At 31.3% G+C, this 17710-nt stretch overlaps 1 protein-coding gene across 1 annotated transcript; it reads right to left on the bottom strand.

Annotated features, from left to right (window-relative positions):
• On the bottom strand, nt 1–14922 carry LOC148273603 (deubiquitinase DESI2). The gene is made up of 8 exons (XM_088238446.1): nt 14475–14922; nt 12630–12752; nt 10085–10251; nt 8344–8433; nt 7801–7852; nt 5820–5908; nt 4095–4188; nt 1–867 (listed from the first exon to the last, which is right to left on the bottom strand). The coding sequence occupies exons 1-7, from the start codon at nt 14499–14501 to the stop codon at nt 4107–4109; spliced, it is 630 nt and encodes a 209-aa protein (XP_088094572.1). The 5' UTR covers nt 14502–14922; the 3' UTR covers nt 1–867; nt 4095–4106.
• Between the last annotated feature and the right edge of the window lie 2788 nt (nt 14923–17710).

The following is a 17710-nucleotide window of genomic DNA, read 5'->3' on the forward strand; positions in this document are numbered from 1 at the left end:
TATCTTTTATAATATGTATGCGGCCTCTGTGGTGTAGTGGTCAAGACGCTTGACTCACGCACAGAAGGTTCCGGGTTCGATTCCCGGTGAGAACACAAAAATTAATATGTGATTTTTCTCAAGCCTGGGTGTTCCGTGATGTAATTCACCGCTGTAATTGGGCCTCCTGGCCTGTTGTGGTGCAAAAATAAATGTAAATGTAAATGTACGTGTTGAATATATATTTGCAATGTATTTGTTATATTTAAATAAATGAATTGAATTGAAATATGTAGCACTGACCATCTAGAGGAATATAATAGAATTGTTAGTTATGACAGTGCGTGAATTTTTCTGTACTTTTAAAATCATGTATAATAAAAGAGATTTTGTATCACAGTTGATGATTTTTAATAATAACTGACGAAAATTTTATATTTTTTGAGCCGCTAGAGTGGCATTACCTCTAAAAGAAAGATACATAAATTATTTCACACTTATACACGTAAACTTGTCTCTTAATGAAAGAGACGGAATAAAAAAAGGGAAATGTAATTAAACAATTAAAAAAAAACACATAAATAAATACATTTAAGTAGGTCCCAAATAAATGTAGATAGAGTTAGAAGAAAGAACAACTTACCTAGGTCATTATGGCAACATTGGTATGGAGTAATTTTAATTTTGACTATGAAAATAAATGCCACTCTATATTAATTTTATTCGTAACATATTTATACTAATCACTATACAATCCTATAATATATACAACAGTTTGTCTTTGGTGTACAGAATAGAATATCAAATTACACTTTTGGTGATTTTTATATATTTTTAATTTTTTTTTTATATTTGTCGGTGAGCGGTGACATATCTTGCTGGCAACACCTGAAATAAAAATGTAAAAAATTATATAAATACTTCACACTAAATGAAATGTTATAACAATAATAATATTTGGCCGATTTACATAGCGTGATTTTTGTGAAAGATCACCCAATTTTATATCAATTTTTGGAAACAGAGTTTCATGTTTGCATGAAAAAACTGATAAAATCGATTTGATCGGTGATCAGTAATTTCCCATCGCCAGTGACATTAGTTTGGCAGCTGTCATTTTAATCAAGCTTTATTTTAAGGACTATAATTATATCAACAATATTTTGAGTTTGTTCAAATTTTTGTAGACAAGGACTGGATTCAACTCCGTGGGGAGCTGTTTATATTAAAATATTACAACAGAGATGAAGAACATTTAAGAGAAGGTAATATAGAAGTCTAAGCATCTACATGTCTACGAAAATTTGGACAAACTCAAAATATTGTTGATATATCCACCTGGTCCATGAAGAAGTATAGAAATTGAAAAAATAACATTTTCAGGCGTTGCCTAGTATGTAGGTGAAATAATTCATTTAGATGAATCTCACCCGCATAAAAGGTTTCAGCTCTTTAACTTCACGAACATCAACAGATTAAAGAAATTAAGGAATATAGATGTTCAAATATGGGCAGAATGGTGAATGTTACACAGTGTGTAAAGTGGCCACTTAAACCAGCCAATGGCAGGTCATAAGCCCTGTAGATGCCTAGATTTCTATATTACCTTCTCTTAAATGTTCTTCATCTCTGTTGTAGTATGTTAGTATTAACAGCTCCCCAGGGAATTGAATCCATTACTTGTCTACAAAAATTTGGACAAACTCAAGATATTGTTGATAAATCCACCTGGTCCATGAAGTATAGAAATTGAAAAAAAAAAATTCAGGCGTTGCCTAGTATGTAGGTGAAATAATCAAATTAAATGAATCTCACCCGCATTTAACTTCGCAAATATCAACAGATGAAAGAATTGAAGAAATACAGATTCAAATATGGGCAGAATGGTGAATGTAACACAGTGTGTAAAGTGGCCACTTAAACCAGCCAATGACAGGCCATATTTCACCGGTCGTGAAATAATAATATGCTGTTCCTTGATCAACATAGCACAAACTATGGCTCGCTTGCACCAATGTCCCGATTGTGTCGTATTGTAAACTCGAGACAAGATCTGGACTTTTTTAAGTGAGTCTTTATAGATTTAAAAAATCACTAAGATAGACCGGATTTGTCTTGAGGTAGTAATTTTTTTTTTGTCCTAGCTTTAATTTTATTTAGTTGTATTTTATTTGATAAGTACCTGTATTTATTATAAGAAATTGTATTTACCATCATTAAAATGGACTGCATAAGTGCGTCAATTAAATAAATGAATAAGTCCTGTAAATTTCAGATTTAGTGCTGCTTTTCAAGTTATTAAATAATGTTCTTGACAGTCCCGAACTTTTAAATTGTGTGAATTTTTATGTGAGACAGCGTGGGACGAGACAAAATACTTCTTTTGCTGTTGTTTTGCATAGTTCAAACTAGTTCACCTATTCCACGGTTCCACATGTTTTATTATTATTTATTTATTTTATTAGGTAAACAAACAGTATGTACACATATATTGCCAATTTCTTTGTATATTAGAGTAAGAAACTCATGCACACACCAAAAAAATTGTTTACACTTAATACAATAATTTAAATTATGTTCAATATAATAAATGTAAAAGAAACGAAATGAAAAAATATTTATAAAATAATAATGTTAAACGTCTGCTTCTCTCAAAATTTCAATAATTTTTGACCTAAATTTACATACATTGTCACAAAAAATATCAGCCTCGGTAAATATATTGTTATATTGGTCGCATATTCTAGGTATTGTAGATTGTTTAAAATAGTTTGTTGACGCGTTTTCAGTGTAAAACAAAAGATTTTGTCTTGTCGGTCTAGATGGCACACGGAATGGAAGTCTTTCTAGTAGGTTAGGAGAATCAATTTTATTATTTATTAACTTGAATAAAAATAACTGGTCCAACATTATTCTTCGATTTTTAAGAGAGTTTATTCCATGGTACTGCATACTTTCAGCATGATTAGAAAAGTTAATGTTTAACCGGTAGTCGACCTGCTTAAAAAAAAATTGTTGGACCCTTTCTAGTCTATTAATACTTACATTATAGTAAGATGACCAAATAGGAGTACAGTATTCTACCTGGGGACGAACAAATGTTTTGTAGAAGTTAGCAAACAAACATGGAAACTTAGATTTATTTCATTTATCTTTATACCAATTCAAATAATTACTTTTTAATCACTTCTTTTCTAAATTATAAAAATGTACTAAGTGTTATACTTGTTTTATTGTTTATGCTATGATACATCGCCTCTGTTACTTCAATACAATACCCATTATATTTGCTGCATACCTATGTTATAATTTCTTATTTAATTTTTCTTTATTATTTCCTTATTTTCTGCTGATTTTATATCATGTATTTATATTTTCTATACTGTGTTCAGGTGTTTTGTTTTATTATAATTGTTTTTCAATATTATTTTATACTTTGTCAAAGGCGTAAGCCGTCGAAATAAATAAATAAAATGCCTAGACTTTACAAGGGGCTCAAATTTTGGTAGGGCCGCGGTGGTGCATATTTTGCTGGAAAATATGTACCTATAAAATGCCGTGTAATGCGGCAGTTGCATTCCATCAGCAACACTACCAATAGTCCTACTCCCTAGCGTCCATGAGTGGTCTCTTTGGCCCCGCGAGCCCTGGGCAATGTGGCCACTGGCATTAACATCAGTGCCATAGCAGATAGGAAGAGGATGAATGGCGAGTGTCCGGCGCCATAAAACGGGACCCCTCCAGCTAAGGGTAGGTAACCCCGACATAAAATTCCACCAAAGAAGGCAACGGGAAACCACTTCGGTCAATAATTCCCAGGATATCACTATGAAGAGAAACCAAACAATGGCCCCGAGTCCCGGGCGGTCCTTAAATGGACCAGGGGTGCGAAGAATCTCCCGGCTCGACATAGAACTGTGGAGGAGCTGTTTCGCACTGCTCAGGATAGGGAAGCTTTCTCCCAAGTGATCGTCAACGTCGGGGTGACCCGACATGACACGTGAAGAAGAAGAAGACTTTACAAATTTTAATCTAAACAATTCCCAAGGGAGGAAATCCAGTCTGTCTACAAACATTTGGACATACTCAAAACATTGTTGAATACATTCCATTACCTTTAATTGAGTTCAGCGATTAGGACTGTCCGCCGAGTCTTCGGAGTTGTGTGAGGCCAGCGACTGTTGGAACGCTACAGGAGTCAGCCACTCTCTGGAAATCACAAAACCGCATTACTCACAATATTTAGGCTACAATTTAATGTTCTAATCTTTATACGTAAATACTGCGGATGTGATGTGATGATGAAGTAAGGACATTACAGATTACCGTGACAGGGGTTAAGTTCTCGGATGAATTTATTATGAAAAGATGTGAACAAATATGTATATTAAATCAATATATTGCTGCTCTTACTATGTGTCATTAATTTTGAAGATGTTTTTAAATTGACTTAAATTTATTTTCTTATTTAAAGATTCGTCTCATCGTTTCTTTGAATCCCTTAAAATATGTATGTGTATATTTATGTTTTTCCTTTTTAAAAAAAGTTACTATTATTTTATTTTATTTTTAGATCTGAGCAAGTTTTTCATTCTTTATTTTAATTCTTAACTTTTAATTACTTTTACAAATTTTCTTAATTTTTTACTTTGATTTTAATTTTTAAACAACTTCTATTTATATTTTTTCACCTTTTTTTACCTTACACATAATTACTTTATAATATGAAAACTTCACTGGTCCATTAGAGTTAAGTCTAACTGTGTAAAATATAAAACTTTGTAACTGTACTGTATGTTTCCTTAATAAAAGAAAATTAAAAATAAATAAATTTATAAAGGCACCAAAGGAGAAAAATCGTTTGAAATTTGCATTATTATTTGTTAAACAGCAACGTTACGACTGGAACCATGCCACGAATTAAACCCTAGACCTTTTGCATGATACGCAAATGCGCTGACCATGAGGCAAACAAAATATCATGGACGGAATATTATAATAGGTATAACTGAAGGGGAAAAAATAAACTTACTGTTCTGCAGAATAGGGCTCTGAGAGTAATTTTGAGAAAAAATAAATACACTAGAATAAAGTTGATGCTGAAACAAGCAAAAATGATGACAGTACGTCAACTAATATATTTTAATGTAATGTTTTTTGTTCATAAAATGATTAATGGTTATACCTCAAAAGAGTTGACTCAAAAGGTTTTTTCTAATCAATGTGAACACGTATATAAAACAAGAAATAAACATGAAGTAAGACTACCATTTCGTAGGAAAACAAGTACACAGAACTCGTTGATGCACCGAGCTGTACAGTTATATTATAAGGAAATACCATTAGAAATAAGAGAGCAAAAAAATATTATTTCATTTAATTGTCAATAGCAGATAAGTTAGTTTTTAAAAAGTAATCTTATTCGTGTTAGCTTTATAGAAGTTTTCTTTTTAAGTGTACTTATATTGTTTAGAAAACAAACAAACAAACCATCACGTCATTTCCCCGGCCTGTTTAGAAATATTAATAATTAGTATATGTTTTAATAATAATTAGATATAAGTTAATAATAGGACATTCATTTATTATGTTTGTACTATTTTAAGACAAAATAAAAAAAATAGTATCACAAAATGCTTCAACGATTCCACGCACAAGTTGCATATTGAACTTAAAAGAAATAGTATTTTTCTGCTGGTTTAATTGGTCTTCCCAAAAACAGTGATCACGCACAGTGGGGGTTTTGCATTTAACCACCCTCATATGATCAAGATCGAGGTCAACGGTATATTTTTACTGTCGAAATATGATTTTCACCTTATTTTCAGAAATAAAAGTACCTGGGTAGACAGCGCTGAAGGAACGGAACACAGGAACTGAAATAGGCCAGGCGGTTGACCCACGGAGGTATGTCTGAGCCGCAGAGTAACTGGAAACATTAACCATCATGAGTATTACCCATTGATAATTTACAAAACTAACAAACAAACTATCATCACTGAAATGAAAGACATAACCCCTAAAATACATCACATGCAAATAATATAATCACTAGATCCTCAACACAAAGACAACTTAAACAAATACAAACTAATACACATTCGGACAAAGGGATTTTGAGTATTAATATATTAAAATCTATAACCTACTTCCACTATCTATTAAAACAATTAGTATCTAGAAAATGTTCAAAAAGGCTATACAAAAATGGATAGTGGAGCTCGGTAGAAGTAAAATGGATTTTCTCATTCGCCCAAACCAATATTGAATCAACTGCTCCACAAGTGTATAGCTTATGTTAGGTTTTTGTTATTTCATTATGCATTTTGTAATATAAATAATATAGATGTACATAAATTAATTATTAACATAAATACGTAGTGCTTAAAAATGTCTAAACATTTTGTTAATTATCTGTGTTTATTAAGTTAGTCTTCTTTGTTTATTCTCAAATGTAAAAATATTTAAAAAAAAGTATATTGTTAAGTGTCCTCGGCACGGGTAGTGAGGTCACATTATTTTTATTATTAATTATAGTTTGTAAGAGAAAAAATATGAATAAATAAATAAAAATACATAAATCATGCCGTTTTTCCCTAGAATTCGAGGCAGAGACGATAGAATGCCATATCACTCTGGCCTTACATACATACAGTCCTCGCTTCCTCTATATTACAAAATGAGTTGAATATGAGGTAACATTTGATATTTAACAATGAGAAGTAAAAAAAAAAATTCAGTTCAAAAAAAGATATAATATCTAGAGATCCATAAGCAAAAGCTCAGTGTAGATATGACACACACAGGTTTTTATGCTTTAGAAACATTTGACACACTGTGTTTTTACTTAAGATTATTTAGTTTTTTTATAAATTGCATAAAGTTGATAAAAACTAAAAAGTACTAGCATTTTAAATCACATACATTTTTGTGATATTTTCCTTTATTTATACTTAAAATTATGCCTTCGGTAATACTTTAAAAAAATAAAAAAATATTGAAATACTTTAGTTGAAGCCTTTTTTTATAGTATTGTTTTATCTTTTTTGAAAAAAAAAGATAATTCTGGTTGTAATATTTAATTTGAAACAATATCTTAATGACTTTTTCGTGACCTTCGGACCAGCCTTTTTGAAAGCAATTAGGGCTGTATTGAAGGTCAGTCTAAAAGTCAATAAGATATTGTTTTAAATTGAGTATTACAATCAGAATTATCTTCTTTTTTCAAAAAAAGAGAATACAATTCTATAAAAAAAGGCTTCAACCAAAGTATTTCAATATTTTTTTATTTATTTTAATATTACCGAAGGCATAATTTTAAGTAGAAATAAAGGAAAATGTCACAAAAATGTATGTGATTTAAAATGCTTGTATTTTTTTTTAAAAACAAAAAATTAAAATTTGGCCGCGACCACTTTTATGTTAAATGTATTTTCTTCAAATTATTACAACAAATTTTTGTTCAATACTTAATCTTTATTGAGATCCCAGATACCTAAGTTTAGTCTAAATTTGAAATGGCGTAATCTGCCGGTCTAAAAGTAATTATATTTTAGTTACATAAAACTTTTAAGTATATTTTTCAACAGAAATACCTGTAAAACATATTGCTTTTATCAAATTTATGTTTTTTTATTATTGCCCGATAAAAAAAAACATTCGTTTTAAAATGGCAAAATCGTATGATTTCCTAATTTTGCGTTCGTTTTTCCCGACTACAGCCTTAACGAACGATGTTTATAAAACCAGCCCTGAATAGTCGAGTAAATCATTCTAATAACGAAATGGAATACGAGTGAAATATATGGTTAAGTCTCTTACCTGACAAAGTGCAGCAGTAAAGTGATTGCAATTATTGTTCATTAAGTGATATCTGGAACGAAAAAAACAAAATGTTTATAACTAGGAGAGAGAAACGTTTTATTATTATTATTTATTTATTTTACAGAAACAAACAGTTGACAATGATATTAATTTGATTGTTTTAAAAAAGTAAAACTGTTTTTCTAGTTTATTCTGTTCAATGTGATTATTTCATTTGAATTTTTTATCTACATAAATACCTGAATAGTTTATTGAATCTACACTGTCTAACGACTTACAATTGCATATAATATTTGGAATCTGACTATCGTTGTTACAGCTGTAAATGGTTAAGGATAATTTATTTTTACTATTTATTTTTTAGTTATTAAAGGGCAACAAAATATATCATAGAAAAAAGAGATAATATCTTGAGTTTGAATCCAGTATAATGCGTGTTTTTTAAAATAAGGAAAGTTTGGGATCAATGAAATATTATCAGTAAAAAGGTAATTAAAAATTTTTGGGCCTATAAATATGCTATTGATATAATATGGTTACCTGTCTCCTTTAAATTGTTTTCCTAATTCCACAACGGCCGATCGTACCTCATCAGCTGTAAAGTCAGTCCAACCGATGTTAAGGCTTTGTCTAAAAATAAGAAATACATATTATAATGAATGTTAAAGAAATACTCACCATTTTGTTATTTTTGTCATTTGGGAGAACTTCGTGGAGAAGACATTTTTGTGCAGAAGCAATTCAGACAGATGAATCTCGCCCGCATCAATAAAGGTTGCGGGTCATTTACTTCACAAAGATCGACAGATAAAGTTGAGCAAATGTGGATGTATAAACATAGGCAGACTGGTGAATGCTACACAGTGTGTAAAGTGGCCACTCAAACCAGCCAATGACACGTTATAAGCTATGTAAATGCAGACTCACATAATATTATCTTCTCAAAAAGGTTTTCTCTCTCTGAGTAAAAAAAACCATTTGGACCTCAAGAGTAATAATGTGTCAACCTACAGAGAAGCCCTATCACTATGTTTCATAGAATGCAAGCGATGTTGGTTAGCAACAAATTGGCGGCCATTTTGTTTTGTTTGACAACATACGCATAACTATTTTATCGGATGCTTTTGTCGCTGTGCTTGGCTTTGTTTGTAAAAAAACTTGGATATTTACATTGTAATAAATAAAAATCGACAATGGTGAATAGCAGTATGTTTGGTTGGCGGCCTCTGTGGTGTAGTGGTCAAGACGCTTGACTCACGCACGGAAGGTTCCGGGTTCGATTCCCGGTGAGAACACAAAAATTAAAATGTGAATTTTCTCAAGCCTGGGTGCTCTGTGATGTAATTCACCACTGTAATTAGGCCTCCTGGCCTGTTGTGGTGCAAAAAAAAAAAAATGTAAAAAAAAGGTAAATGAGTCAGTTTTCACAGGTAATTGATTTAGAATATTTTCCCATGATTTACATTGATTTTTGGCATTTATTGTCCCGACACATGTATTATGTTGCTTAAAAACTTTTCTTATATCAATATTTTTACTTCAGATACTATTTTTTCTCAATTTAGGGGATACATTTGTGAATTAAAGTATGTTTACTGTTAATAATGACAGTTGATTACGGGCAATATGTCGGGGCCGCACTAGGCATCCATATAAAGTTTGAGTCTTTATCGAGAGAGGTTAATTCAAATTTAACTAAAAAATAGCAATGTTAACCTTGAAATCACATCTAAAATGACGTGTCCAAATTTTAGGCCGCTACGACTCGCCGTCTCGGATATGTGACGGACGAACAAACAAACTCAACACAGGACTTAGGTTCCATGGAGTTGGGATTTATGTCTCAATAAATGTAACATGAGCATATTGTGAATAAAATGAATGAATGAATAAAAAAATAAACACACACATGTATTTTCAGTTTTATAAAATAAATATGGGCGAATTACAGAAAAATAAATTGGAATAACAGTGCAATAATAAATACACAGGTACATATTTAAAAGTATTTACAATAATATATAAATATCCGTTTGGCAATTCTCGACCTGAGTACGGCCCATTGTTTTGCTGCGAACTGTAGCTAACTTAATACCCAATAGTCATAGAATAGGGCTCCTCTATAGTTTGGCACATTATTACTCTGAGATTTGGACATTTACATTCATGATGTGTTAAAAAATGCGTTATCGTTAAAATAATCACATTTAGCATGCACAACATCAGTAAATATAGACAAGACCGCTTTCGTTATGTTCAAATGGACAAATTTGACTGTTACCTGAAGCGGAATTGTTCTCCCAGCTCCTTGGGGTCCCGCGGGGAGATCTGGAATATTCCGGTGAAGGAGTACGGGTGGCCCCCGTACACGTATTCCACGCCGTGGACTTCTACCCCGCTGTGGAACACGCCCAGCCCCAGATTAGCCGTGTACGAGTTTACCCAGTACTGAAAGGCAGGAAACGCATAGTTAGACAACGCCACATACATATTGTATTTCGTAGAATCTCTTTTTACACGGGGATACAATTACATAGTACCTTACATAATAATGGTTATTCTTTTATTTATTTTACAGAAACAAACAGTCAATAATGATTGAATAACATAATAATCACCCAACCTTTCGAATACCTAGCGTCAATATGAACTATTGTCAGAATTCGTTTTTACATACATCGTGTTCCACTTTTAACAGCTTTTTTAACCATATAGATATCTATCATACAGGATTACAATTATTCAAAAATAGCTTATTGAAAGCTTTTGAATAAAACTCCCGTTGATCCCTTTATCTCTTACATCACTTCACATTACATACATTAATATTGTTATTTTTACTCAAATTTCTCTACTGAAACTTGTATTACTGCTAAAAGCGCTTTAATGAAATTTTATCAACTACCTTTGGTTTAAAATCTTCTCCTTATATTGCTTTTTCAAATTTTAAAGATTACTTGCTATACCTGTTTTTCTTTCTTTTTTCTCTGCTGCATTAACATGTTTTTATACTTTTCAACTACTTTTAATTACTTACATTGTATATGTATATAAAATCAATATATTGCTGCTCTTACTATAATGTGTCATTAATTTTAAAGATGTTATTTAAATTTACTTAAATTTATTGTCTCATATTTCATTTAAAGATTCTTCTCATCGTTTCTTTGAATCCCATAAAATGTGTATGTGTATATTTATGTTTTTCCTTTTTGAAAATGTTTTTTTTTTTACACCTGAGCATGTTTTTCATTCTTTATTTTAATTATTAACTTTTATTTACTTTTACAAACAAAATTTCTTCATTTTTAATATTGTTTCCATTTGTAAATATTAACTACAAACTTTGAAATATATTTTTTTACTTTAATTTTTAAACAACTTCCATTTATGTTTTTTTTCCTTCTTTTTTTGTACTTTCATTGATAACCTTACATATAATTATGATGTAATATAGAAACTTCACTGGTCCATTAGAGTTAATAAAGTCTAACTGTGTAAAATATAAAACTATGTAACCGTACTGCATGTTTCCTGAATAAAAGAAAATAAAAATAAAAAAAATAATAAAGATAAGGTTGAAAGACAGACCAGCGAAGTTTCCAAATAAAAATAGAACAACAATGTTTGATTATGTCCAAATGCTTGCAGACTGGCTGGATTTCCTCCCTAGGGAGTTGTTCATATTTAAATTTATTTCAACAGAGAGGGAAAAATTTTTGAGAAGGGAATATGGAAGTCTAGGCATTTACAGGGCTTATGACCTGTCATTGGCTGGTTTAAGTGGCCACTTTACACACTGTGTAACATTCACCAAGCTCTTTTACTTCACAAAAGTCAACAGATGGAGGAGTTGAGGAAATGTGGATGTTCAAACATAGGCAGAATGGTGAATGTTACACAGTGTGTAAAGTGGCCACTTAAACCAGCCAATGACAGGTCATAAGCCCTGTAAATGCCTAGACTTCCATATTCCCTTCTCAAAAAATTTTCCCTCTCTGTTGAAATAAATTTAAAAATAGAACATATTGAATTGTGGTAAAACCAAAGGGCGTGTTTGTGTGTATTTGTAAACAGAGTAAGTGTTGAGTTGTGAGGGTGTGTATTTGATAGATGAAAAAAAAAGAATTATAGTTTGAGCAAGAACAATAGAGGAAAGAGTGTTGTGCATAATTCGTGCTGCAGACTGGCAGATGGAATAAATTCTTAGTTATTGTCACGCGAAAGGGGACATTAAAATTGATTTTGGAGAGTAGGTTAAAAGAGTCTACTTTATTATTCAATAATTTATATAAATAGCATAATTCAGATATTGTGCGTATTTTTTCAAGGGTAAAAATCCATTTTGTTTATGCTTATATGTACTTTTTTTTATTTTTTATTTAAATGATTTATTGACAATTCTTGATGGAATTCCAGTGTAATGATGTAATAACTTATATTTGCATATAAGTTATTAATTTTCAAATGCTTGGCACACTTCCACTTATTTATTTGACCATTTAGCGCTTTCACCCTCTAATGGACATCTTCAGACTCTAATCGTAAGACAACTGTCAGCTAGTTCATCTGGAATGCAGAGTTCCCTTAGATATTCTGGAGCAGAGTTGTGCAGTGACTTATACATAAGCCAACAGAGTTTGTATTCCACCCTCTGTGGTAAACGTAGCCAGTGCAATTCCCGAAGTAGTGGAGTAATATGACCGAACTTAGATTCCAAAAATAAGTCTCGCTGCGGCATTCAATACAGACTGTAGGCGAATCATTTTATTATATGTGACAAGGAATCGCCCAAAAGAGACATGTGAAAGGTGTTAGTAATTTACCATATCGTAGACGTTGAGGACGACTGGTTCTCGCCCCGTCTGCTTCTCTTGCTTGCGGGCGGTACCCATGGTAGGCAGACACGAGGGGAACATCTCTCCAAGCCACCGGCCGATCCTGCAACACTAGAAACAAAAGACATACTGTCATTATTTTTTGTTTTACATATATATTAGACAGCGGAGAGACTATCACTCCCTCTCACTTCTGTTCAATGTACTTCATAGTCCTAACACTCCTATATGCCTCCGTTAAAAAATTCAACGCTTATTAGTTTGTGGTTTACCTCTTCGTTCTAATTTTCAAGGCACACTCTTACGGCTATGGACTGGTAAAACGCACGCAAAATGAGGAAATCATACAATTTTACCATTTTAATATGAATGTTTTTTTTTAATCGCGCAAAAATAAAAACACATTAATTAGATAAAAGCAATAATTGTTAAAGGTGTTTCTGTGAAAAAATACACTTAAAAGTTTTATGTAACTAAAATATAATTACATTTAGACCAGCAGATTACAGCATTTCAAATTTAGACTAAACTTAGGTATTGGGGATCTCTAAAATTTGTGGTTATAATTAGAATATAATAAATTGAACATAAAGGTGGCCATAGCCAAATATTAATTCTTTATTTTTGAAAAGAAATACAAGCATTTTAAATCACATACGTTTTTTGTGACATTTTCCTTTATTTCTAAAACTATGCCTTCGGTAATACTTTAAGGTTCGGTGTTAAAATACATGCAAGAATTGAACAAAAATTTAAGTAGGTATTTAATTTTAAGTAGTTTAAAGTAGGTTTGAGGTCTTGGATTAGCATGAAAGGAGCAGATACACATTCTTTAAAAATAATAAAAAAATAAAATAAAATGAAAAATAAATGTATACTGCAAATAAATCATATTTTCGAAATTTCAGCATATGTTCATTTGGTTTTTCTTTTCTTTTATTTTTCTTTTCATGGTCATGTCATACCATATATATGTGCTATAAACTATTTAATAATTAAAAGAAGAATGGCCCACGCTCAGACGCTGTAGTCTTTGTGGGCATTTTTTCCAATTCATGTTATAGCTTAATTTTAAGATGTATTTTTCTAAAGTGTATTTTTGTTATTATATTCCTATGTAAATAATAATATGTATGGAAAAATACACAAATAAAAAAATAATAATAATAAAAATTCCCACAACGTTTAAACATATTTATTTGTCAACTATACTTCGAGTTTATACAAATTTTTGTAGACAAGGATTGGATTCAATCCCCTGGGAAATGTTTAAGATTAATTTATTACAACAAAGATGAAGAACATTTTAGAGAAGGAAAATGGAATAGCCACATAAACAAGCCAATGACAGGTCATAAGCCCTGCAAATGCCTAGACTTCTCTAAAATGTTCTTCATCTCTGTTGTAATACATTAATCTTAATAACTCCCTAGGCTTTTGAATCCATTCAAAGTCTGCAAAAATTTGAACAAACGTAAAATATTCTTGATAAAACAACCAACTGGTCCAAGAAAAAGTATAAAAAATAAAAAATATATTCAGGCCTTGCCTAGTATGTAGGTGAAATAGTTCAGTCGGACGAATCTCACCCGCACCAATAAAGGTTTCAGCTCTTTAACTTTAAAAAAATCAACAGACAGAAGAACTGAAGGAATGTGGCTGTTCAAACATAGGCAGAATGGTGAATGTTACACAGTGTGTAAAGTGGCCACTTAAACCAGCCAATTACAGGCCTTAAACTCTGTAAATGCCTAGACTTCCATTTTCCTTCTTTGAAATGTTCTTCATCTCTGTTGGAATATATTAACAATATTTAAAATATTTTTTGCTTACACAATTATCCCGCGTCGTAAATTTCATGTTTGTAAAATTTTATATCACAATTGCGACACCAATTGTTATCGACGAAAATTAATGATTTTAATCTCAGAGTAATAATTCTCTAGAGAAGCCCTAATAGAACAAAAATGTTCCAAATTTTTCGGTTCGGTTTTTCAGTTTAACAACAAATGTGTAATGGACGGTTTCGGTTTCCGCTTGCAATTCTCAATCCAAGTAACCACAGCCCGTTGTATCGCTGTTATCTGTAGCTAACTTTGTGGTCATTAATCATAGAATGGTTTTAGTTCGTACGAGCGACTCTATTAGGTTATTACTCTAAGATTTCATTACATAAAATGCACATTAGAAGAGTTAGTTTTAATACAGTTGGAATTTTTATCAATATTTCGGTGACCATTGTTAAATACATGCGTTCACTTCCACGCCGAGTTGGTGACTAAACAATTTACTTAAGGCTGTGGGTCATTAATATTTAAGTTACCACCTGAAGCAATTATGAATTACATATGTGCATGTTATTACAACCAAGAGATATTAATATGCTATAAACTATAGCCACATTTGAAGGATATTAGCTAGAGATGGCTGTATCATACAAATCATATTTTATATTATATTTTTGTAGCAAATTGATGTAAATTAATACTGGAAACATATTTTATTTTTATTTTTTATTTTACAGAAACAAACAGTCGACAAAGATATAATAACATAAAAAAGATACGGCTAAAAGACAGACCATGGAAGTTTCTAAATAAAAAGTATACATATTAAATTGTGGTACAAAAAAAAGGGTGTATTTATGTGTATTTGGATGAGAGTAAGTGTAGAGGTGTGTTTGTGTGGGATTGGGTGTTCAGGTTTGTGTAAGTGTGCGCATCATTAAATAGCAAGTGGGATCATATCGCAGCCAGAAAGAATGAGTCTTAATTTATTTTTAAACAAATTAAGGGGCGTGTTAAATATATCAAAAGATGAAAAAAAAGCATTGTAGTTAGAGCAAGAACGATAGAGGAAAGAGTGTTGTGCATAGTTAGTGCTACAGACTGGCCGATGGAATAAATACTTATTTCTTGTCACGCGAAAGGGGACATTAAGATTAATTTTAGAGAGTAGGTTAAAAGAGTCTACTTTATTATTTAATAATTTATGTAAATAGCATAATTCAGATATTGTGCGTCTATTTTCAAGGGTAAAAAATCCATTTTGTTTGGCAGATTGGCTGTAAGTACAAAGGGTTTTATTGTTTTTATAATCTAGGTATTTAAAAAATTTTCGTTGCACATTTTCAATCCTTTCTATGTTTGTAATGTATTGTGGGCTCCACACGACGGAAGCAAACTCCAAGTTACTGCGTACAAAAGTGTTGTATAAAGTTTTCAATGTGTTTGGTTTTACAATTACAACAGAGATGGATATCTTTTAGAAGAGGGAATATAAAAGGCATTTACAGGGCGTCATTGGCTGGTTTAAGTGGCCACTTTACACCCAATGTTTAATTTTTTGTTGTTGTTTTTTTTTACAATACACATGAGAAGTAAAACGGAGTATTAAAAAAATTAAGGATAATTACATAGCAGTGAAATACATACCAGTAAAAATAGTAAACAAAAAATCCCACAAAGGCATGGCCTGTTCGCGGGTATACAAGAAATGTTTATAAATTTTTGCTCCTATAATAAATAGACAGGTATAATATTTTTGTGTAACATAAGAAAAAGAAAAGAAAATATTCTGTAAAAGGTTATAAGGAATTTGTTTTTTTTTTATAGTAATTAAAAAAGGAAATAAAATGTATAAAAAACATTAAAATATTCCTTATTATTAAAGGGCAACAAAATATACCATAAAAAAAAAAGAGTTAATATCTTCAGTTTGAGTCCAGGATAGTGCGTGTTTTTTAAAAGAAAAAAAATTTTGAAAGTTTGGGATCAATGAAATATTTTCAGGAAAAAAATTAATTTAAAAATTTTGGGCCTATAAAATATGCATGTCTCTGTGCTAGCCTCGTTTTACAATGTGGTATTTCTAACACACGATTCCTTCTTTGACTTGATCTATTTGAATTACTTGTAAATAAATTTTGGTTCTTAAATATATATTTTAAACGTCGAAAACAATACATTTGTCTTATATCTAAAAGTTTAGCTTAACATTCCCCATTTTGCCTATGTTTGAACATTTATAATACTTTAATTCTTCCATCTGTCGATTTTAGTTGAGTCAAAGAGCTGAAACCTTTATTGTTGTGAAGCTATTCATCTAAATGAATTATTTCACATACTAGGCGAGGTGTTGCCTCTCCTGAATCTCTTCACAATAATAAAGATTTCACCCCTTTACTAAAATAAACAGATGGAAGAATTAAAGTAATATAGATGTTCAAATATAGGCAGAATGGTGAATGGTACATAGTGTGTAAAGTGGCCACTTAAACCAGCCAATGACAGGTCATAAGCCGTGTAAATGCCTAGACTTCCATATTTCTTTCTCTTAGATTTTCTCCATCCCTGCTGTAATTTATTAATCTTAATGACTCCCTAGATGGGGTAGATCGAATATTTTGTCTACAAACATTTAAACAAGCTCAAAATATTGTACTCTCCGCTCAGCCTCCTGTTCTGCTGTGGGGAAGGTGATAAACCTCATTCACGCAACCAGAGTTCCAAATTTGCGATAGGGCTTTTAACAATAGCCGGACCTTTGGCGTGGAATGCTCTACCTTCAGAAGTTATAAAATGGTGCAACAGAATCGCTTTTCAGAAAAAAATTAAAAATTTGCTTATTTGTGCAATTGTTTCCTGACTTAAAAGGTGCTACTTTTTAGATGTAATTTTTAGAAGTACAAACATAATATGTGTATTACATGATTTGTAAAATTTGTCTGTCAGAGAATAGCAATTAAGAGTTAGCCAGTAGATAAACCTTAATATATTTTTTTAATAAAGTATAATGTACAGCGCCCTTGGAAGTGATTACTCACAAAAACGGCGCTGTAAAAAAAGTAAAAATGTATTTTAGCTGTCATATGTTAGATAAACAATATATATCATCAGTGATACTGCAATACTGCTTAATCTGTTTTTTTCTGAAGATGTTTTATTGAAATAAATTTGTTTATGGACTAAGAGCTGTTAGTTTTTAATTTTGGCTATTTTTACTCAAATCAATGAGAGTTTTTCTGATACTACAGTGGTATTTTTGGTATTTTGGTAGTCGACCTCGTA

The sequence above is a fragment of the Micrasema longulum genome, unplaced genomic scaffold (assembly GCF_059751315.1).
Source record: "Micrasema longulum isolate JH-2025_06_02 unplaced genomic scaffold, ASM5975131v1 h1tg001899l, whole genome shotgun sequence".
Taxonomy (NCBI): domain Eukaryota; kingdom Metazoa; phylum Arthropoda; class Insecta; order Trichoptera; family Brachycentridae; genus Micrasema; species Micrasema longulum.